A 23,356-nucleotide genomic window follows, 5' to 3' on the forward strand; every position below is an offset into this window, starting at 1 on the left:
CATTCATTAATGTTGTCAGTGGAACACAAAATAAGACATTTTGAGAAATGTCTCATTGGTTTTTTGTCCGTATAATGGAACACAATTGGGGAAAATGTGGTTTGGTTACCGACATTCTTCAAAATATCTTTATTTGTGTTCTACAGAAGAAAGCATTAGATGATGCTTCATGGATGAGAAAGATGTTTTATGTAACATTGTTCTTTATAACAGATACAACACCATTACAATGATTGGGTGCAGAACCCAGGCGCAGATAGAAATGACAGCGAAAACAAGTATTTATTTAAATAAACAAACAAAACACTCATGAAGGTTACTAAAATAGTCTTCAAAATGCAAAACCAAAACCTTCCCACGAGGGGGAAAACCTAGAGAGAACAAAATAACAAATAACGTAACGGAGATAACAGGAGATGAAGTAAAACAGGAATCATGACAAAACTAGTCTTTTTGGGAGTAGAACACAACCAGAGGATAATACAAAATGAACCAGCACAGGCCAGCAAACAAAAGGTCAACCAAATCAAGAGGGAACAGGTGCAGTGCATCAAAAAATTAACAAGCAATAATGAGGAGACGAGAGGGCGGGAACAACGACGAGACCGAAGAGAGCATATGGGAAGCCAAAAAAACAAAAAAAATCTCCCTATATTAAACACGTGGGTCTGTCATGATCCTGCCTCGAGACTGAGAAAACAAAGTCTAGGAGAGGCAGAATCAGGACAAACACCGAAAGAAAATTCGGAGGTCAAAAAGCTAAATAGGAATGAATAAATACATTCATTATAATACATTATATAAATTAATTATACACCATTATCTCACCTCATTTTTTTTATCAATTTCCTCGTCTCTGGCATCAGTGTGCTTCTTCTTAAAGACGGCCGCACCGATTTCACGGAGGACACAACGATCAGTTTTCCGACAATGCTTACAAACTAACGTTCCTGCGACATTTCCGAACACCAAATGTTGCGTATACTCCATATAATAAAGCGTATTATATAAAGAAAAGCAGCCCAGAACATGAATACAAAGCGCTTACACCTTGTCCTGTGATCCTTTTTTCACGTTCTATGATTTTCTTCTTCACAATACTCTTTATTAAGGTTTACACTGAATTTGGTCTTTGTAGATTAAGAGAATAGTGAACACAAGCAAAGCATGTAGTGAACACACTTACGCGCGGAACAGTGGGCAGCTATCACTGCAGTGCCCGGGGATCAGGTAGGAGTAAGGTGCCTTGCTCAAGAGCACCTCAGTCGTTACCCTGTGGCCCTTAGAATCGAACCGGCAACCTTCTGGTCACCAGTCCGACTCTCTAACCATTAGGCCACAAACGTTTGTCCACGTTGTCAGAAAAAAGCGCTGTTTCCCGCACATATTGAAGCCACTCCGGTTGCCTTGAGGAAGAAGTGCGCTGACTTGTTTTCTAATCAAATAACAAATAATCAACTTTAAGGGGGCAGCCCTAATGCAAAGACAAATTAGCGTGGAGTTTGTGACCCGTGTGTGCATATTTCCAGCATTGTGTGCATAGTTCTCACACCAGGATCATGCGTTAGTTTATGTGTGTTCAGCTGTGGCCAGATTTAAAGTGAGCCTGTCCTTCACCATGTTTGTCCATGTGCCATATGGTGCCAGAGAGCATTAAGTACAAAAAGCCGGTCTCACAGGCCATAAACATTACAAAGCAAAGCGTGCTGCTTTCCTAAAAAAATCTTTAGAAAAGCACAACTTTATATTTACGAGCTTTATAAATGCCATTGTGAAAATATGCCTTTTTGTGTTAACAGCAATTTGTGCTTCCGTCACATCACAATGAAATCTGCTTGCATCTGTCTACCGACAATAAAGCATTAGGAATTAAGACAATAGGCTTCATTGTGTTAAGAGGATTTCTGCCGTTGACAGACTATCACTAATCAAAGCTGTTTCCGGCTTGACTGCCACCACGTCTGCTTTTCCAATTTTCGTTTGAAAATCAATGAAAAGCATTAAAACATCCCAAAGTCAGGATAACTGACTGTGCTATTCAAGCAAATACATCAACAACAAGTTTTAAAGAAAAAAAATCTTACGGCTGCTTTGTAAAGTTAAGATCTTGATGCTTGAAGCCACACATTCCAGCACTTTCCGGACCATTCCTCTAATAGTTAGTGAATATCCGGACAAATCAGTCTTTGCCTAAATCATCATCGTCAAATATTCAGCGAGTCGCATAACCTGTTAAGGGGATTTGCCGACATAAGTCTCATCACTGAATCTACTTTAGTGCTTCCCTCGAGGGTCCGGCAAGTTTTAGAACTGGTGTGTGTATGAGCTCGCATAAGTCTGAGGAGCACACCGAGAGCTCGGATGCTCAGTCTGAACGCTGTTCAATACAATCACCGCTTTCCTCCTGCTCTCTCTGTAAATAGGAATTACTGTTCCACTGCGAGCGTGAACTTGCAGATGCATTTAAGTAAGTAGAGGATTTGCTTCTTCTGTTTGGTTGGATGTTTAAGTTTCAATAGTGCAGTTTTATGGGACAGTGAAGCAATTGGAAAGGTGTATGTGTAAACCTCAGCAGTTTTGTGTTATGTTACAGTTTTTGGAGTTGTTTCTCTTTTCTCAGCCTCTCGGGGTCATGTATGATATGATGGATCATAAGTTATGGCGAGTTTCTTTTGCTGTTATCAATAGTAGATTAAATTGGAGTGCATGCGGTTTTTATGGTGTTAAGGTCTTCAAAGGTCACCAGATTCTCGAAGATAGAGATCCAAATGACAAGCGATAACATCTCTATTTATAAGACCGGTGCTAGACGGTCAGTTTTTGTGCATTTTCTTTTTCTATTATCTTAATAAACTCTTTAAATTAACTTTTTTTTTGACAGGTACAGTATTAACATTTAACATTTGGACTCTTTCTTCCAAGAAAACGGAATCAAAATATGTATGAGTCATCATGCGCTCAAGGGGGTATTTAAATGTTTTATTCAGGCATCAAATTATATTTCATGGCAAGGTTGTAAAGCTTAGTCGGCCATAGTAATAGCCAGGTTTTTTAACATGTACTGCTCCTACTTGATTCAATAGGAAGTACATCAACACACAAAGAAGAACACAAGAGCATGTCTGCACTTTTACAAATTAAATTCAATTAAATTAAAATATTTTAATTTTAATTTTAATTTTAATTTTAATTTTAATTTTAATTTTAATTTTAATTTTAATTTTAATTTTAATTTTAATTTTAATTTTAATTTTAATTTTAATTTTAATTTTAATTTTAATTTATTTTAATTGAATAAAATCTTAGTTGGCATTTATTCATGCCAAATTAATAAATGAATAAGAAAAATCTAATCATTCTCATAAAAATGTCTTCATTATCTGTTTTAGCGTGGACAATTTAATTTATATTTTTTAAAGAGCTGCTGTCATCCCATAGACATATTTTTGCTGCATGTCTGCATTTCTTGGCATTACGTTGGGCAGTGCATTTGACATGCTATTCAATTGAGTCCTTTTAGGCAGTGTTGTGGTCAAGACCAGCACATTCAAGACCGAGTCCAGTAATGGGGCAAGTCCGAATCAAGTCCAAGTTCGAGGACAAGAGGTCTGAATCAAGAACTATAGAAATCTTCAAAATCATGTTAAATGTTTGGTGGAAAAAATAAAACTGGCACCGAGCTCATAGAGTGCATTAAATATACAATGACATATACACTGTGTTTTATTTACTGATATTAGTTTTTATTTTATTTTAGTTTAGGGTAAAAAAGGCCACATAGTAAGTGCTGTAAAGGTAATTTTATTACAATTAGGACTTCCCCCTGACCAAAGATATGTCCAAAATAAGTATTTTCTGCATCTTTCGATGTTGAAAGATGTCCCTTTATTGAGCCTTTGTGACGTTTTCTGAACGTCTGATATTGACATATAGGGGACCTTTGTACAATGTAAAAATGTTTAACATGGAAATAAATTAAATGAGACTCTTTGAAATAAATTGAGTTGAATGATTTGATTGAAATAAGATTACAAAGCATCCAATAAAATAATTGCTTTCAATCAATATCAGTTTTTTTACCCACAATAATCACCATTATTGTGAACAGTGTTTGCTTTAGTTGGGCTCTTGATCCTTGACTTTTGTTAAATTAATTTGTTTAGGTTGTGTAATAGTGTTTAAAAACACTTGCGCAGTGAGAAAGACAGAGATCATTTTACAAAAGTTGGTGTTATTTTCATGGAAATTGTAATAAAATGTATTAGTTTTAAACATTATTGATCAATGGATGACTGGTCTGAGTGCTCTGGCTAGTCAATTCACAAGTGTTGAGAGAAAGTAAACAAACATGTTTCACTGACAAACACACTGACATTAACACTCATCATACAACCCTCAGCAATTGTTACAATCGTCAAAATAATTCAGATAAACAGATCAACTGCAATACATGCTCGGAGTCATGAATGAGTTTGATACCCAGCATGCATTGCAGCATGAAGCTCTCTTTTGTTGATTGTCATTGTTGGGTTTCATATGTAGATTCTTGATGTCATTGAGTGTAATAGTGGTTTAGCAGTTTGTGAATATGTTAATTCCTAAAGAAATCACAGTATATCAAACTTCAGATCCACAGAGTACTTTATACAGACTGGACATCAATATCAGACAATCAGGAGACGCCAGGCAAAGGCGTAGAAACAACTTTCATTTTGGCCTATAAAGGGACGTCCTTTCAATGTGTTTAATATTTTTGATGGGACTTGAGTGGACTTGGGCATACGTCCAATTCCGAACATGTTCGAGTACGAGTTGAGACCGAGTCAAAATGCACACAAGTCCATGACAAGACCAAGACCATTAAAGTAGGTTCTCTAGACCGAGTACACCCAGTCCGAAGACTTCAACACTGCTTCCAGGTTTTATGATCTCCAGAGAGTTGCTTTCCATAAGACAGTCAAAGACTAAATCACTCAACATCCAAATCACGAGCCGGAGCAAGAGAATCCATCTCCTCTGGCCACTCCTGGATAAGGAGAGCTAATCTTAGGTTAATGCTTGTAATTTGCGCAGGCGGGCTTGACTCGGTGCTGCTTGCGAGTGTGAGCGATTTTGCGAGGAATGAGCCTCTGGCGTGAACACGCTCATGGTTTATAAGCCTTTTGTGGAGGCGTGATGGCAAACAGCACAGAATGAAATGAACAACGAGAAATTCTCATCCCAGACAGTACGTCTGTAACTTTAGCCTCGCGACCTCTCCATTTACAGACTTTGCAGGGGTTGTATTTCAAATGTTAGTTCTCTTTTTAAGGAATTGTTCATGATGGCCCTCCAGAAATATGACTCAAATCAGATTTGAATGTCTGTTGGCTTTAAGGGGATTTATATGATCAAGAAATGCAAAAAAATATCTAAAAAAAGTTTGATTCGGTAGCTAGTAGATATAGAAAGTGACATCATTGGTTCCATTGGCTGTGACATAAATAGAAGACCACACGCTTTTAACAAACACTGACGGGTCCCCAACAAATTTCTAACTAACGTTCTCTCACTGTTGTAATGTAACTCAATGTTATCGAAAGAAATGTTGAATGAGCATTTTTACAAAATGCTGTCATCGGTAATGTTCTAAAAGTATGGTATAATGTTTTGTTCTTAAATTGTCAGTGGAACATTTAAAACGTTTCCTAATGTAATGGGAACCTTTTTATAACGTTATCGGAATGTTAGCAAAACGTTCTTAATACACATTTTTGTTAGCAAGGTTCCCGTAAAAAAAAATCAAGACAGGGGGAAAAACTGCTTGTCATGTCATCTTTAAAGAACGACCATCTGCTTGACTCATGATTGACACATTCCTACGATCGGCAACTCTAAAGTTTCTGTCAGTACCTGTGTTTAAGTGCTCACATGTTGCTCTCCCTCCTGCCCACGCTGTAAAGTTTTTAAAAGCATCTCGTCTGCTGTAAATCCAATGTGATGTGAAACACCTCCGAGGACTGAATCACAGAGAACGCCTCAAATCCCTCTCTTGTTTTCACCGTTAAAGGATTTATTATAATTACTTTCTCTGTTCTTGTACTCTTTTATGGCTCTTAAGATCTTTGCCTTGGTCGAGTCTGTGGAGAGCTCAATCGAAGAGGAAATTTCCAAGGGAAATAGCTATATTTCATGGGCCGTTCTGTGCGGCATCTGCTGGCTGGAATGAGGGGGCTCGGGAGCCGTCTTTGCATCTGGCTCCTGTTGATCATCTTCTCCAGTGTCTTTGGTGTTTACTATCCTCCTCACGGTAAGTAGCAGGACAGTTAAATTACTCTCAGGTGTTTTTAAATGACAACACCTATGCACGCTCATTTCCATGACAGTTCTTCCATTATCCAACAGTACTTGTTGCTGAAAATTTTACTCGTCCAGAAGTTTCCTGTATAGCACAAATTTGCATTTAAATAGTAAGGCTCTTTTTTCTTTTGACCTGTTCGCTATAGTGGAGCAGCTCCCGACCATCACCGGTCAGACCTCAGGCTCTCTCATTGCCTTACCGTATGATGAAAGCTTCATCCTCAAGTGTGAGGCCAAAGGCAACCCAAGTCCAACGTGAGTAAGATCTCATGTACTTATGAATGCAGTGCATTTCCTGTTAAGTCATTAACTTTGGTTTGACATTAAATACTGTGTCATTATCTATTCACACTCGTAAATTGACATACCTGTATCCTGTTTGACTTGTTTTTTCCAGTACACAAACCAATAATTTCAAGTACAACAGTTTATAGTGATCATGGCTGCTACTGTTTGCTAAATAGACCAAAAACCATTCCAGTACCTTTAAACATGTGAAAGTTCAACATGCACGCCTAGAATAAACATAACGCTATTAAACTTGGAAAGTAGTATGTATGAGCAATCACACCTGATATTTTCTTAGATTAAAGAAATCGATAGAAGTGCGGAATGATATGAAGTTTGAATAAATAATGTGTTGTTATTTTGGGGTGAAATCTCAAGTTGGTGGACAGATTGATATTTGTAACCGACTGAGGTCATTTTACTAATTATATTTAATAGTTGTTATATAAGCATTTCGCTGACGACGTGTTTTTTCTCGAACAGCTACCATTGGACAAGAAATGGAATTGATTTTTACCCACATAAAGACCCTCTACTCACAACAGAAGAGACTTATGGGACTTTTGTGATACCCAACACTAAAGATAAAGTGAAATACCAGGGAATGTACAGATGTTACGCCACAAACAAGCTTGGAACTGCAATATCAGATGAAACTGAATTTATTGTGCCATGTAAGTCATTCTTCATAGATATGTTCATTTCAACTGCTATCATGAAACAAATCTGTATCTTTGAAAACAATGAGTAATAGATCCAGTTGCGTTTTACATATACTAGTACAAACTGTTCCCACCCTGTATTCATTGTTATAGTTAGGTAACCACGCTTAACCGTGCAGGTGGAACACCTATCGTGATGGGGCCGCTCATGATTAGTCACTTGTTAGTTGCCATGGTAACGCAGTTGTTTCTTAGTAGTTTGCAGTTAATATTGTTATAAAAGTTAATACTATCTATTCTTATATATTAAAATAACAGGAAAACTTGGCGGGTGGAAGACACATTGTCCTTACTGATATTAAGGCATCAATTCTAATCCTGTTTTCCACGTTGTTAAATATGCTGTAACCGTGCCAAATGGCCCATGATAGTAATTTTTTTAAGATGAAAAACTTTCCAGATGATGGAAAAGCAAAATATTTCGGTTAAATAAAAGATCTCCGTTCCAGAAATGTACATAATGTGTCATTTTGAGCATATCCAAAATGATGCCGCTTACTAGTTTTGACATTTTTATGATTTTCTAATGTTACAGGTTTACCTGAAGTATTTTCCATTCATTTGGTTTCTAGTTCATTTCAAGACACCTGTCCTGTTTTATACAGCTCCCAACAGCTAGTGCAGCTTTATGGTATATCCTACAGCAAACAATAATCCGATGTCCTATATCAATGGGAAGATTTCCCATTTTGAGGTGTAAAACTGTACCACCTTGAAATTCACTACCTGGACTCCGTTCCCCCGTGTCCCCCCTCTTTTCCAGTCCCGGTTTTGTGGCATGACATTAAGTCACCCAACAGCAATAAGAGAACGCAAAGACATGTGGAAACTGAAAAATCAGGCTAGTTCTTTCCTAAAATACATGTAGTGCAAAACAGTAGCATTGTGTTGTTTAAACATGAATATAACTTTGTTTGCAATTTAATTTCAACCTTGGTTGTATTGTATTGTATTGTATACAGGTTATGCAAACATTGAGGGGCGGATTTCAGGACAGGGATTAGATTAATCCAGGACTAGGCCTTAGTTAAAGGTCAAATGTGTAATGTTTTAGAGGATCTATTGACAGAAATGCAATATAATATGCACTGCTATGTATAAAGACTTTACATAATGAAGCATTATGTTTTTATTACCTTGGAATCAGCTATTTCTATTTACTCACACGGCGGGTCCCCTTACACGTTATTCACTATGTTGTTTTCTACAGTAGCCCTAAACGGACAAACTGCTCTACTGAACGCGTTTCGTAAATATGTTATCTCCTTCGGCAAAGAAGTAAAAATATGATGACATCTTAGTTCCGTGTCAGCCACCGTAGTGCTTTGAAAGGGAGGGGTGCCGTTGGTTGCAATTCACAACCTCACCACTAGATGTTGCTAAAATCTCCACATTGCTCCTTTAAATAAGCACATTTCTTTAATTTTTACAAACTTGCCTTATAAAAACATTACTTTTTTACATTTTTAAACAAAACAATGTCGCTGGTATTTTAAGACAAGTTAGTGGAGTGTTTTCAGTTTTTAGGACTAGTCCTAAGCCCTATAGAGGAAACCACCCCTGAATTTTGTCCTATTTCAATGTTCCGATAAACAATATTTTCATTTAGAGAAATATGGATTTGCATCCTGCAGATGTTACATTTTTAAGAACGTTACACCTAAACGTTTGCAAGCATCATGCATTTCCATTTTGGTGCCCTGGTGTTTGCCTGTAACTTCTTTGGTGAGCTGTGTTATAAAAAAGCGTATCTTGTGTTGATTTTGTGTTTGGTCACAGCGCTGCCCAAGTTCCCCAGAGTGAATTTGGAGCCACTGGATGTAAAGGAGGGAGACTCAGCGCTCTTGGAGTGTAACCCGCCAACAGGGGTTCCACCTCGACAACTGTACTGGATGAACTGTACCGGTACTGTAGTTCAGACCCCTTAAATCCATCTCATGATGTGAACCTATATGGAAACTGATTTTTACGCAGTTGTTAGGTTAAAAATCACTTATTCAGACTTCTTAAGCTGCCTCAACCTCTGTTATTGTGTCAATCATATCTATGTCTGTGATTGAAGTGCAAAAAAACAATACATGTATACTATTCAACAACTCCCATTTTAATGTTGCCAGACTTGAAAAACGCCTCAGCTAATAACAGGCTCATGATGGTAAATATGTTTCAGTTGAAATTGTGAAGAATGTCTTTGTCATACACATGCATGTACTATCCTTTAAAGCAAACTATCAGTACAACAGTAGATAAGACTTATTTTTCTTAATAGACCAGCAAATCTGCTCCGTAAGTGTTGTGTTTTCAATCCCGATGTGTGTTTTTCAGAATAGTATTGCTTGTTATTATGATACGAAAGGCCTTATTACACCGTACACACTTCACTACTTGAGCTTAAAAGGACTCGGATCGTGTTGAACCTCCTACATTTTCTATGGGGGCGCAGGAACATTCAAAGCTGTTCTCACGCTGCTTGTTATCTGTCGTGAGGTCTGTCAGAAGGGGCTATTTCTGGGATGTGTGGATGGTTGCCTTCTCCAATGCCCTGCTGCTCATGTTAGTCCAACCAACCCCCTTGTAATTGTTCTCAGATCTGAAGCACATCAAGCAGGACGAGAGGGTGTCCATGGGCCTGAACGGAAACCTGTACTTCTCTAATACGCTGGCGCCAGACAGCCACAATGACTACTGCTGTTTTGCATCCTTTCCCAAGATACGCACCATCGTTCAGAAGCCACGCATGGCTGTGAGGGTCAGGACAAGTATGTGGCAGATTTCTCTGAGGAAATGAAAAGAAGAACTTGAACTAGACGATTTAATTCTGTACATTCACTAAAAATTGCTTTTGGATTAAAATAATTGCCGGAGTAGCTAGTTAGTTTTGAGTCAAGGATCAATTCCTCACAGATGCCACTAAAATATATGTATCTATTGCATTGAAGATTTCAAGCTTAAATGTCCAAATTATTTTTTTATTAATAGATGACATTTGCGTGTGTTATTTACTATCATTTAAATGAGCTAAAAATGCAAATGCTTCTTTTGTTCCAGTAAATTCGAGCAAGGATGATGACGTTATGTGGGGTGAGTCATATGTCACATATTTAGTAAAACATATCAAAAGTGAAAGTTCAGCCAAAAGATTAAATTCTGTCATAATTCAATCACCCACTTGTCAATTCATACTTTCATTCTTCCGCAGAACACAAAATAAGATCTTTTTAGTTGTTAACTGAACAGCACTGGACCCCATTCACTTCTATTGCATGGACACAAAACCAATGCAAGTGAATCGGTGCCAGTTAACAACATTTTTCACAATATCTTCTTTTGTGTACTGCAGAAGAAAGAATGTCATAAAGATTTGAAATGACATGAGAGTGAGAAAATGATGACCGCATTTTTTTATCTTTGGTAGAACTATCACTTTAAGTATGCAAAAGCGACCTGCCTTTTGGCTTTTCTTTAACCAGCCATTATTACATAAGCATTTAAAAAAGTTTTTCCATTTCTGTTTACTTCTATAGTAAGTGTCATTAAAAGATAATGTGTCAAACATGTCAAATAAAATCAAAATAACACATCTCTTCTGTCTTATTGTATACAGGAAGTTCACATTTTGTGTCCATCATAGTTTGCGTGACCATGTCAAGAAAATTCCTCTCATTCGTCTTACTGCTTTACTATTCTCACTCTCATTTAGCTCCAGAGAGGAAGCCGAACATTATAGCACCATTAGGTCTTTCAACAAGTCATGTAAAAAAAGGAGACGAGCTTCAGCTGGAGTGTATCGCAGAAGGACTGTAAGTTCACTTCTCTGTGACCACATAGAAGATAAAAGCACTTTCACGAGTAACATTGTTTTTTTCAGGCCAACACCTATAATACAGTGGACTAAGATGGGAGGCATCTTACCGGAGCATGCAGTTATCAACAACTTCGGGAAGCTTTTGATCATTCCACGCATCATGCCAGAGGATGATGGGAAATACACATGCACGGCACTGAATTCTGTTGGAGAAGATGTTCGGCATTTCCATGTTATTATGGAGGGTACGTGGTCGTTCTCTAGATCGTATGGTCATGTGACTTTTTATAGTCATATAAAATGAAAATATCAGGGAATTTTAAAATAAGTATTTTTTGGATAGCTTCTTGTAAGTGTCTCACTATTGTGGTATATGTTTATTATACAGTATATGTGACCACGAAACACCAAATTTGTATTTATTTAAATGACAAACCTCAAGGTTGATAAAACACCATGCAAAATTGTAAAATCCCTATCAATTTGAACCACAGGAGGGCAGTATTGCTCTTAACAAAAGGATGGTTTGATTCCCATACATATGTTGTGTTTCTCAGAGCCCCCCAGCTGGAAGGAGGAGCCAGTGAGGGATCTTTTAGCAGAGATTGGATCTGACATCCACATCAAGTGTTCGGCTACAGGAAAACCACAACCTTCAATCACCTGGAAACGAAACGGGCGGCCTCTGGATGGTGTGTTTTAACCTCGCTCTCCCATCCTTATTATGGTCATTCGATTGAATCTGTCGGCTTAGAGCCAATGCATAATGTGTTACTGAATGGTCTGTTGTTTCTGCTTTTATACACTTTTTATGATTTATACAAAGTAAACTGCGATGAATATGTAGGCACAGTTGACATGCTGTTGTAAAATAATGTATTGAGGTTAGGTGAAAACACAGTAATGAGTCTGTGACCCAGTCTGTAAAAAGCCAGCTAGTTATTTTTTGCGATTTACTGTTTTCTACACAAAACCAACTAAGATAATGTAAACTAAACATTCTGTAAAAATTAGGGCCGTGTGTATATTTATACACACATATATGTGTTAATATATAATATATAAAAAAATAATATGCACCGTACACAGACATATCATGTTAACACTAACTTATTCTTGATGCGATGGATCGCTTGACATCCCTAGTAAAAATATAACCTTGATGTCTTGAATATAAGTAAGAGTAAGGCCACGTCAAAGATTGAAATCAATGTTTACGACTTTCAGTATTTCTTTTTAATCAAATCATTAATTTCATTATATTATATATGAAAAATTTGAGGACTGTATCGCAAAATCGATTACTATATAACCAACAGGATTTACAGCAATAAACACACATGATTTTTATGGCTCATAATATCATAATTTGATTATACGACTTCAGCCTGGATTTCACAAACGGGGTCACTTATGAGGTCACCTTGCACGTATCTTGTTGCTATAATTATTATGTGATGAAACAAATTATGAACCAGGGAGGGACGGGACATATTGAACACCCATTTGAAAAATTTAAACATATAGATTATTGGAATTAAGAGATCTGCCTTTGGCTGTGATAGCCCAAGGGCTGTTTTAAGTCCTAGTCTATAACACTTTATGGCTGCCAATTCAAAATCGCTTGCTTCCTAGATTTACCCTCCACAAATCAGCAAGTGCTGGATGACAGCGTAATCTTACACGGAGCCCAGAAAAGCGACAGCGCGGTATACCAGTGCGAGGCCTCCAACAGACACGGGATCATCATCGCCAATGCTAATATCCTGGTCATGAGTGAGTGCTTCATTTTACACTGTTATGAGTCAATCTGGAGTCAGCTGATATGGTATAGTGATGTTTTGTGCGCAAAAATGGTGAGCAACACACCTCATTTACATACATCACTTAATCATAGCAGCATAAGAGAAGATGGAGGTTCTCATTGAAGTTTTTCTGGATTTGATTATGATATGACGTGTCGTGGCTTAAGGGTGTGAAGCAGCTGTTCGTTAGTAATTGCATACTGTAGAAGAACACTACTGCGCGCGCGTGTGTGTGTACACAAATCACTTTTGCCACATTCTTTTCTGTTTGTAGCTGGCAGGAAAATAGAGCTCTTTTATATGCAAATTGCTTTTTTTAAAGTTTAATTGTGAATCCGGGAGTATTCCGGATGCCTCTGTTTCAAACCACAACACTAAAGTGAGCCATATGCCGCCCGGGCTGTTTGATGTGTCCGTGCACGTACATGTTTTGACTTATGTTTTGGCTTTCCCTCAGATCACCCACCTTTGCTTTTGACACGGAATTATCTGGAGTACGCCACCATGTTGGGGAAGAGTGTGATTATGGACTGTAAAGTCTTCAGCTCTCCGCTCGCCACCATTCACTGGTGAGTTAGGAACTGGGGTGAAGTTGCGAGAGTCTCAAGAAATCTTTTGATGATACATCATGCACATCTTGAACAGTTTGATAAATAGCAAGATGTTTTAACCTTTCACATGGATGTTAAAAGGGGCACCAATATGTGTTTTTCTGTGTCTATGGTGGGTTATAAGTTGCCCATGCATGTGTTAGACATGTTAAATTGCAAAAATTAAAGTGTCGGAAACAAAAGATGCATCTTTATCTAAAAGCGAATGCTCACCTAGACGTGAGTAATATGCCTCGTGTAGCCACAGCCCGACAAATCTACGCCAGTTCGTGGTATAAACAGACACATAAACATGCACGGTATCTGGAAAATACAGCGTTTTCAACCTTAAATCGTGTATAGCTCGATATATAGCTAGCCAGCTTGCATTACAGCCTGATTAGAAGACATCTCAGCGTGGATGAAAGAGCATCACCTCCAGCTGAACCCTGCCAAGAAAGAACAACTCGTGTTTCTGGCACACCCCACGGTGTAGCACGATCTCACCATCCAACTAGGCAATACCACAATCAATCTTTCCAAAACTGCAAGGAACCTCGGAGTCATATTTGGTGAACAGCTGTCCTTCAATGACAACGCGGTCATGCTGATATGCCTTATTCAACATTAGAAAGATTAGACCCTATCTCACTGAAGCTCCTTGTTCAGGCCCTGGTAATCTCAAGTTTGGACTACTACAATGCTCTCCTTGCTGGTCTTCCTAAAAAGGCTATCAAACCACTCAAGCTCATTCAGAAAGCAGCAACACGCCTCATCTTCCAACAGTCCAAAAGGGCTCACGTGACTCCCCTTTTCATCTCTCTCCACTGGCTACCGGTTGAAGCCCGTATAAGATTCAAGCCACTAATGCTTGCCTACAAGATTTTTTTAAAATTCCCATGAGCCAGAGGTCATGATCAACTTGAGACCTATTTCCTAGACAATCAAATGCTAAAAAAAGAGGCTTGTTTTGCTACTGCATGTCGACTCGATGTAAAAAAGTAGTTTTGTAACTCACTGCAGAGAAGCACATTTTAAGATTCTGAGTAAATGCTATTTTGTGACACAAATTAATTGTTCACCACAAAATGAATAATATACAACATTCTGAATTATTTACAGGCTAATAAATCAAACTTATTAATTTTTTTTTGTTTTCCGTTTTATGCCAAATATTCATAAATTTGTTATTTAATTCTTACTCAATAAATAGGAAACATCAGGAGTAATTTATAAAATTCTTAGCTTTTTCATTTCAACCGTAACAATATACAAAACAAAAAAGTATTACTGAATAAATTACCAGTAAACACATAAGAACTGTTGTAAACAATAAGAAAAATGCAGTTCATGTTTTATATAGTTTTATTTATTCATTCATTGATATAAAACTTTTTTGAGGTATTAGCATAAAATATACTGAAAAACATCTGTTGCTCATTGTTGGTTTAAGTTAGTTCATGCATTTATTGCTGTTAACAAATAGCGCCTTATTGTGAAGTGTTAAGGTCTTTGCACATAAAGTTCCGAAATTTTCGCATGCGTCTTTTCGTATTTGACTCTCATTTGTACAATGCCTGTGAATTGTAAAAAATGGCCACTAAAAATGCTTTCTACGGAAGCGAAAAACGTAGAAAATCGAATATAATTATCGGAGGCAGTGTGTAAATGTGATTGACACAACGTGAGGTAGTATTTATTTTTTAACATGCAGAAATTTCGAACTCAAATTTCAGACTCAATGTGCATTGTGCTTTGCGGTTAAATGTAACATGCCTCTGTTAGAGGCGGAGGTCAATCCACTTTAGGGGCGCAATCTTTAGTATTGGAACCCAAACCTCTGATTCTGATATCTGATTCTGATTCTATCAATCGTACATCATGGCCACTCTGCATAGGTAAGGGATGTTTTTACATTTATCCTTACAAAAAAACCCAGGTGGTGCACAGCATATTGTATCTCTAGGTCTACTTTTTCTATTTTCTATTTAAAGTACTCCAATATATCGCAAATGTGTATCGTATTGAAATACATAGCAATATATTGTATCGTGACCCATCTATCGTGATATGTATTGTATCGGAAGGTACTTGCCGATACACAGCCCTAGTAGTTATGATATCTACCAGGAGTGTCCAACTAGAACATTCATGTTTATTTTATTTATATAGCGCATTGTTCCAAAGCAGCTTTACAAGGGCAAACAGGAAAACAGAACATGCCAACAGCGTCAAGAGAAGGAGCAGGCTGATTGTCCAGCAAATATTTAAACGTGTGGCTATGCTGGTCCACCAGCTGCAGGTCTTTTTAAAGAAGGGTATTATATTAAATAGTTGTCAGATAATGGCCGAATGACAGTAGCTACACACAAATACCCGACAGCAAGTGGGGTCCAGTGGGGTCAAGTGCATTAAATAAAGAAAATCGGCACAATATATTGGGAAAAGACACAGAAAAATCTATTGCCCTTTTGAGATGCCTGCGCTCTCCGGAGGATCACTCTTTTGCAATCGTATTTGTACTCGTATAAAAACCTTTAGTTCATTTTGAAAGTCAAGTTTATAGCTAAAAAACTAGGCTACGCCGGGTTCGGTCTTATCAACAGAGTACCTGCAGACACGGCGTTAAAGGCCTTTCCCATGGGCGCCTGTTTCTGAAAGAACTGAGAAGGGTTCAATGTTTGTTTTGTAGGACAAGAGAAGACCCAGAGGGCTCGGTAGATTGGGAGAGATGTTCTCTCCTTAAGAACGGCTCCCTGCAGATTCACAGAGTCGAGAAGGAAGACATGGGCCAGTACAAATGTTTCACGAACAACTCGGAGGGCACGGCCAGCATTTTCACTGAACTCTTCGTCAAAGGTTAAGCACGTTTTTTTTATGTTCTGCAAGATTCATTGACGGTATTGAAAATGAAGTTCTGCTGTTTATAGATTCAACCTGGATTGTAGAAGCTCCTCAGGATATGAAGGTTGAAAGAGGATCTACGGCAGAACTTGAATGCCAGGTGAAGTCCGACCCCACCCTGAGCAGAGAGCTGGAGGTCCTGTGGGTAAAGGATGGGATACAAATCATCTCTAACCTCTCAGAAGGGTTGGTGAACATTTTGAGTAGTTGTATATTGTTATAGAGGAATTATAAAGAATTTCATAGTGCATTTAAGTTGAGCCAAAATTATAAATGTCGTCATCAGTTATTCACGCTCATGTGGTTCAAAACCTGTATGGGACTCTTCCTTCTGTTGAACACAAAAGAAGATATTTTGAGAAATGTCTATGTAGTTTCTACAATGAAAGTCAATTGGGGTCAATGTTGTTTGGTTACATTCTTCCAAATATCGCCTTTTGTGTCCTGCAGCAGAAAGAAATAGTCATACTCGTTTGAAATGACATGAGGGTGAAAAAATGATGAAAGGTTTTCATTTATGGGTGAAATATCCATTTAAGTGAATACAATTCTATTGAAGTGTCATCAAAGCAGGAAGAATTTGCAGACATTGTACTTATAGCTATCAGTGCCAGAATCATGGATTAAGTAATAGCACTTTATAATCATGAGTCAATCTAATGACGATGTAATCTCATGAAAAAGATTACAATGTAATTGCAAGCTTTTATCAGTATTACTAAACCCTTGTTGGATGAATGTCTCTCTTGAAAATAAAAAGGTGCTTCAGCTATTGGTTAGTGGTTATAACCTCGTTTCTTTTCCAAAAGGATCTTCTACACATTTGTCTTGTGATTTTGTGTCAAATTGTGTTATTGTGACTGTTAGCTCCATGCTTCAAGATGCTAGAAGGTACACTGTACAAAACCCCTATAAAATTTGACAAAAACATAATTTTACAAGTTTATTTGACAGATTTTTATTATATTAAATATTAATACAGTAAAAAACACTTAAAATCACAGAAAAGGGTAAAACATTTAGAAGAAAAAGAGGAAAACATGTAGTTTTACAGGGGGGGAAATCAATTGTTTTTACAAGATTTTATTTTTTACAGTTTATTTTTGAAATACGGTCAAAAACTATAATATTAAAGAAAAAGACAGCACATTTACAAGAAAATCAGGGAAAACTATTTATTATATATATCCTTATATCTTGTGATTGTACAGGAAAAAAATACTTTACGGCATATTTCTGTCAAGCTGACAGAAAATCTCAGTTTTTTTACGGAATTTATTTTTACAGTGTATGAACTTGACGTCACTTTCCCATGTGAACACACACAACACGCTCCCTTGAGTGGCAAAACACTATAGAAAAGGGCTGCTTACAATATAAGGAAATGTATGTCACGCAACAAATCAGTGTCCAAGGACAACTGGTTCCTTTGTAAGGATCACCATCGAGTTCAACTGCTTTTAATTTCAGCAAATAACTGTGTGTTTTAGTCCCGATTTCTTTGTTTATCCTAATAAAAGCAGCCATTTTGCTGTGTGTTTTACCATGCAAGGCAACATGTCCTGGCACGCAAGGGTGCTCATGTGGGAAAATAACGTCAATGCATACACTATAGTATACACTAGGAATACTACATGAAGAAAAGTGAACAGGATTCTGTTGCTTATGCCAGAAATACATGATTACACAATTGTTTTCATTTGCAGATATGCCATAGAATATGGGACTCTCCAGATAACCAATGTGAGCCATAGTGATGAAGGAAATTATACCTGCATTGTTCGAACATCGCTGGACCAAAACCAGGCTTCTGCATATGTAACCGTGTTAGGTAAGTGACATCCTCTCTGAAATATATAAAAAGAACTTCAGGGACTAAATAACAATACTTTGCTAGATTGCTTTATCATATTTACATTTTGAATTAAAAGTTATAATTTGTTACATTAAGTATAGATTATTTCGAACACACAACTTCACATGTGGATATCTTTGTTACTTCCTGTTACAGTAAATGGCTCAAACAAAACCTCAAAGGGATTTCAGAGTTTTGATGACACTGAACTGGCTGAGCAAATCCAGTTTTTAGTTCTTCTTCAAAAGCTGTAATTAGACGCCTTGTAATTACGACTTGGTTTCGGCTGAGATGATAAAAACTGGTTACACTCAAAAGTTGCATAAAGGCAGCCAATGGGATTAGAGCTTGTCAGGGTTGTAGAGCTTTTGAGTTTTGTATGGCAAATGTTCATCAAGCAGTCAGCAAATTGGAGTAGTGTCATTTTAATCTTTAAAATCAGTAATGTATCCATTTCACCCTTATCTCTACAAGCTGAAATCCTGATAGAGTCTACAGATGTCCTCCTGTAACAGAAATCATGTTCTCTTAGTGTTTTTCAAGGAATAGTGCACTGGAAAATAACAGTTATCTTATATTGTCTCACTTTCATACCTTTCCAGATCTTAAAAGAAAGAATTTGTTTTAAAATAATACATTTTAAATTGAACATTTTTGTATAAAAATATTTCACTTTATTGACGGTTTCAAAGCAACAACATTAACAAACGATACTGCGCATGCGCGTGTCCGTGGACTGCTCTTTACTTCCGGTACACATTCGCAAATAGAAGAGAGCCTGTAGTTAATTTCTGATAACAAGCAAAAGAAACTGAGAAGAAGCGTTAATTGACTAAACTTGTCTCTCCAATATTTTGAATTTAGACTGCGATACCAAGCTCAACACCTAGATGTTAATGAGAAGCTGTTTAATATTTCATTAAACAGTCATTTTAAAGTAAAATCCAAAGTAATCTAAAAGCAATCAGACTACATTACTTTTATATTGTGATACTTGAATTATGCTATTGATTATAATTGTATAAAATAATTTGTTGCCGGTATACATATTTAAAGTAACGCTCCTAGCCCTGGTGGCCATTTTTGATTTATTTATGTAAGCACATTGTTTGAGTTTAGCTGAATAAAGGAAGACACCTCTGGAGTAGCTTGAGGATTTTACTTTAAATGTTGTCATTATGATATTAACCTTATTAATAACTAATTTTTATGTTTGTAATGTGATTTAGATGTCCCTGATCCACCGGTCCAGCTGTTGCTGTCTGATCTGAAAGAGCGAAGCGTGAAGCTCCATTGGGAAGCTGCCTCTGATCACAACAGCCCTATAACAGGTACATCAGACCTTATAAATACACTTTTCCAAATAAAACTTTTTCCATTAATCTACCCTTCATGCACATCACATCAACTCTTCTGGAGTTTCTCTTGGCTTTAAGCAGATTTTAATAAAATGGTGTGAAAGCCACTGCTCATACCCCTTATCTTAAGTGGGCTGCCGTTGGGACCGCCTCACCGTGTATTGAGAGCACGTACTCTGTACATTCAATGACCGTCGCGCTGTCTGTCTGCGAGCAGAGTTCATCATCCAGTTTGAAGAGAACCACTGGGAGCCGGAGAAATGGAAGGAGCTTCTACGAGTCGCCAGCAGTCAGTTCTCAGCCCCCCTGACGCTGTACTGCCACATTAATTACCAGTTCAGAGTCATCGCCCTCAATGCTGTCGGAAGAAGCCATCCCAGCATGCCCTCTGAACGATACAGAACACCTTCTTGCGGTATGGCTTCTGTGTTACATTGCCTTTGGTACTGGTAGATTACCATCTTCAAGCTCTCCTTGGTTCACCTTGCACTTATTTGAAGTCTTTGTGAGAATTTACCCTTAGAAAATTATACAGATGTCTATAAAAGCTCAATAAATTTTTAAGCTCTTTTAAGAGGGCACTGTCTTGGACTATCAATGAAGGCTTGGACGTGGTCACACGTGATGCACGTCGACAGCGTTAAACTGAAATGATGTCATGGACTGAGACAGATGTTCAATTATTCATATTCGCATTTGTTCAGCTCCTGACAGGAACCCGGAAAACATTAGGATTGAGGGTCACCTGCCACATCAAATGGACATCAGCTGGGAGGTAATAAAATGAATGTGAACAGCGTTGTTAAATTATTTGAATACATATGCATATATGCATGGGTTAGAAAAAAGAATAAAGCAAATGACATTAGGCAAGCAGGCATAAAATGTTGAAGTTTTGAAATTTCTCACAATGAAATTAAATGGAAAACAAATTGACATTTTTGGCTTGAAAGTCCAGCATCTTGGGAAAAAGATCGCAGGGGTCTTGCTTATGTCTGTTCTGGTGTCCAATTTGCATTTACAGTTTCTCGTAATTGGGCCAAATTTTAATTCCTTTGACATTTTAATGCTCTGTTGTAATGTCCATGTTTTATACAGTCTATGTTCTCACCCCATAACTTCCTGTCTGTCGCTCCACTGTCCTGTTGGATTAAAGCTATAAAAAAAACAAAAAACGTCTTGTCTTTTGTTTTTTTAATAAGACCGTTTTCTCAATGTTTGCTGTCACACCATAGGATACATGGTACGCTTAAGTTGTCAACAACCCATAAATAAATGAATATATAAAGCGTCATCTTTTTTATATATTGCAATGCATGCTGAAAACTTTCAAAACGCATGTTAAATGTAAATTGTTTGTCCAGTCAAGAATCGTACTTTATTTGATTTGTTGGAAGAACATCTTGAGTTATGAAAGAACAACCTCTGAGCAGTTTTTCTCTGGGAACGTTTGGTGTATTAATTAAATGATAACAATCTAATTGTCACTGGCAGTCAAATATATGATCGATTATTCATTTGTGGGCCAGTTTAGCTGATTACATAAATCAAACCTCCGCAGGCATCGTCTTGAGGTTTTCAGGCTGGTCCTGTGAAGGAACGCCAAGATGTCCCCAAGCCAAATTTGAAAAACCCATCAGCAAAAGACTCACACACTCCTCCACGTTTCTGGAATGTTCAACGATCCAAATGCACAGTAATGTTTGCAAGTGTATTGACCCAGTTCTACTTTTATCACCAGCCTCTCTTGCCTGTGGAGCACAACAGTCCCGATTTGGAATATAAACTGAGCTACAGGCTTCTGGGGGTCGAGGACAGTTGGAACGAGCAGATGGTGAAGAGACACTCATTTCTAGTGGAAAACACCCCGACGTTCGTCCCGTTCGAGATCAAGATCCAGGCCCACAACAAGCACGGGTGGGCACCAGAACCCAGAGTGGTTACGGGTTATTCGGGGGAAGACCGTGAGTATGACAGTGTATAAATGCAATACCCAGCCAGTCCTCTTGCACGTCCAGTATCAGCCAACAATAAACGCTTCAGTTTAAGAGATTAGTCTAGAGAGAGATTTAATCCACTATTAACAGGGATCAATCTTTTCTGCTGAGCTTTTATCTTGTGCTTTGTGGATCGGCAGATTCTTTGTCAAGTACTCACTACATGCGATACCATTTGTTGCTTTTCATTTTCCAATTCTCCCTTTGTCTCTAGTTGACATTTGGCATTGTCCTGAGGATGATGCAACAGGTCGGGATGGCTTTTTTTCTGTATGAGACATAATGATGTCCCTGTTATTCTCGTAGCATTGTACAGTACAGTATGTACGCATAAACATGGTTTGTGTAGCTGTACTGAAGGTTACATCTTGACAGTTCTGCTTGCTGCGGTTGCAAAAAAGTCTTTCACTGCATTATGTTTCCTGTAGTGCTTTTCCCCATAACCAACCCTTGTTGCGCTTAACCCTTGTGTGGTGTTCATGTTTTCGGATGCTCGTGGGGTTGTGGACATGCAACAATTGTTTTTTAATTCAATACAGACTGAAAATTCATGTAAAACATACATGACAGATGTTTATCGACATTACAAGCAACATAAACACAAGGTTATACTGTATTTGTCATTTACTCATTTTAAATCACATTTATGAATAGGTGCTTGACCAAAACCTGATATGAGTGAAAAAAAACATGTTTATCATGAGTAAATATACAGTAAAGGTCTGAGCTTGAAAAGACTGTATTTTTTTGTGGTAAACAGGTCCCTCGGACCCAAACAATACACAAGGGTTAACTACAATCCATTCTTGTTTTGGTTGCCCCAGTTACCTTTTCCCTGTAGTTGATCATTCTGTCCCTTAAAACATATATTCAAATGTTTTTTTCATGTGGAAATCATTTCTTAATAATGTAAAATAACCCCTTTAAAGACCCCCTGTGGAGAAAAGTTTTTAATGTTGTTTATGTTTTTTCATATATGGTTAAAGACAAACCACGTGCAGATTTATAATTTTAAACCATTGCTGTTTATTTTCTCCATAGAATTTACCAAAGACAGCTTAAAAAATGCGGTTTGAATGACAGAATGACAGGTTAATGATGTCGTAAACCTGTAACCAATCCCATCAACTCATGTGACCCCCGTGGATTTGAGCGGCTCTCACTAAATCCTTGATGTTTCGAGTCAGATCCGTGGGCGTGGCTTGTTGGTTTTGACTTAATCGGTGTCTCAAGTCTAAGGAAACCTTTAGCCTAACCCACACCCTTACCCTAACCTTAGTCTAACCATCTAAACTACCTACGATTGTTAAAATTTATGAAAAAACATGTTTGGGTGATGACTTCAGACTCGAAACACCAAGGATGTAGTAAGAGCCTTGGATGAGCAGTGAGACATACATATGCAAAGAAGTCGCATAGATTCATGCTGAAACAATCGCTGCACTGCATACATGCCCCCTCCCCTATTACAAGAGTGCCTAGCATCAGGTGTCTGCTCAATCACCAGCTCAGGGTTGTAAGCTTTTCGCACTCGCTTTCAGGCAAATCTCACAGCAAATAACAGACAATCCAACCGGCTGGTTCGCTATCAGCAATTTCAGCACCTACCTTATCAGCTCAAGAGAGAACCACTACAAATAGACAAAGCTGTCTGTGTTCAGAGCTTCACTTCTTTATTGAAGATGCTAGCGTC

At 37.8% G+C, this 23,356-nt stretch overlaps 1 protein-coding gene across 4 annotated transcripts in view; it reads left to right on the top strand.

Annotated features, from left to right (window-relative positions):
- chl1a (cell adhesion molecule L1-like a) overlaps nt 1–23,356 on the top strand; it is a 64,968-nt gene that overhangs the window by 17,484 nt on the left and 24,128 nt on the right. For all 4 annotated transcript variants that reach the window (XM_056732982.1, XM_056732985.1, XM_056732986.1 and 1 more), the window contains exons 2-19: nt 6,101–6,289; nt 6,486–6,594; nt 7,111–7,301; nt 9,129–9,254; nt 9,938–10,108; nt 10,398–10,430; nt 11,050–11,149; nt 11,218–11,399; nt 11,712–11,846; nt 12,790–12,930; nt 13,417–13,528; nt 16,242–16,408; nt 16,480–16,639; nt 18,160–18,284; nt 19,538–19,639; nt 19,884–20,081; nt 20,371–20,441; nt 21,408–21,630. In XM_056732982.1, coding sequence (XP_056588960.1) covers nt 6,172–6,289; nt 6,486–6,594; nt 7,111–7,301; nt 9,129–9,254; nt 9,938–10,108; nt 10,398–10,430; nt 11,050–11,149; nt 11,218–11,399; nt 11,712–11,846; nt 12,790–12,930; nt 13,417–13,528; nt 16,242–16,408; nt 16,480–16,639; nt 18,160–18,284; nt 19,538–19,639; nt 19,884–20,081; nt 20,371–20,441; nt 21,408–21,630 — 2,464 coding nt within the window. In that variant the 5' untranslated portion in view covers nt 6,101–6,171. The remainder of the gene's footprint in view (nt 1–6,100; nt 6,290–6,485; nt 6,595–7,110; nt 7,302–9,128; nt 9,255–9,937; nt 10,109–10,397; nt 10,431–11,049; nt 11,150–11,217; nt 11,400–11,711; nt 11,847–12,789; nt 12,931–13,416; nt 13,529–16,241; nt 16,409–16,479; nt 16,640–18,159; nt 18,285–19,537; nt 19,640–19,883; nt 20,082–20,370; nt 20,442–21,407; nt 21,631–23,356) is intronic.

The sequence above is a fragment of the Triplophysa dalaica genome, chromosome 20, assembly GCF_015846415.1.
Source record: "Triplophysa dalaica isolate WHDGS20190420 chromosome 20, ASM1584641v1, whole genome shotgun sequence".
In the NCBI taxonomy this organism is placed as follows: domain Eukaryota; kingdom Metazoa; phylum Chordata; class Actinopteri; order Cypriniformes; family Nemacheilidae; genus Triplophysa; species Triplophysa dalaica.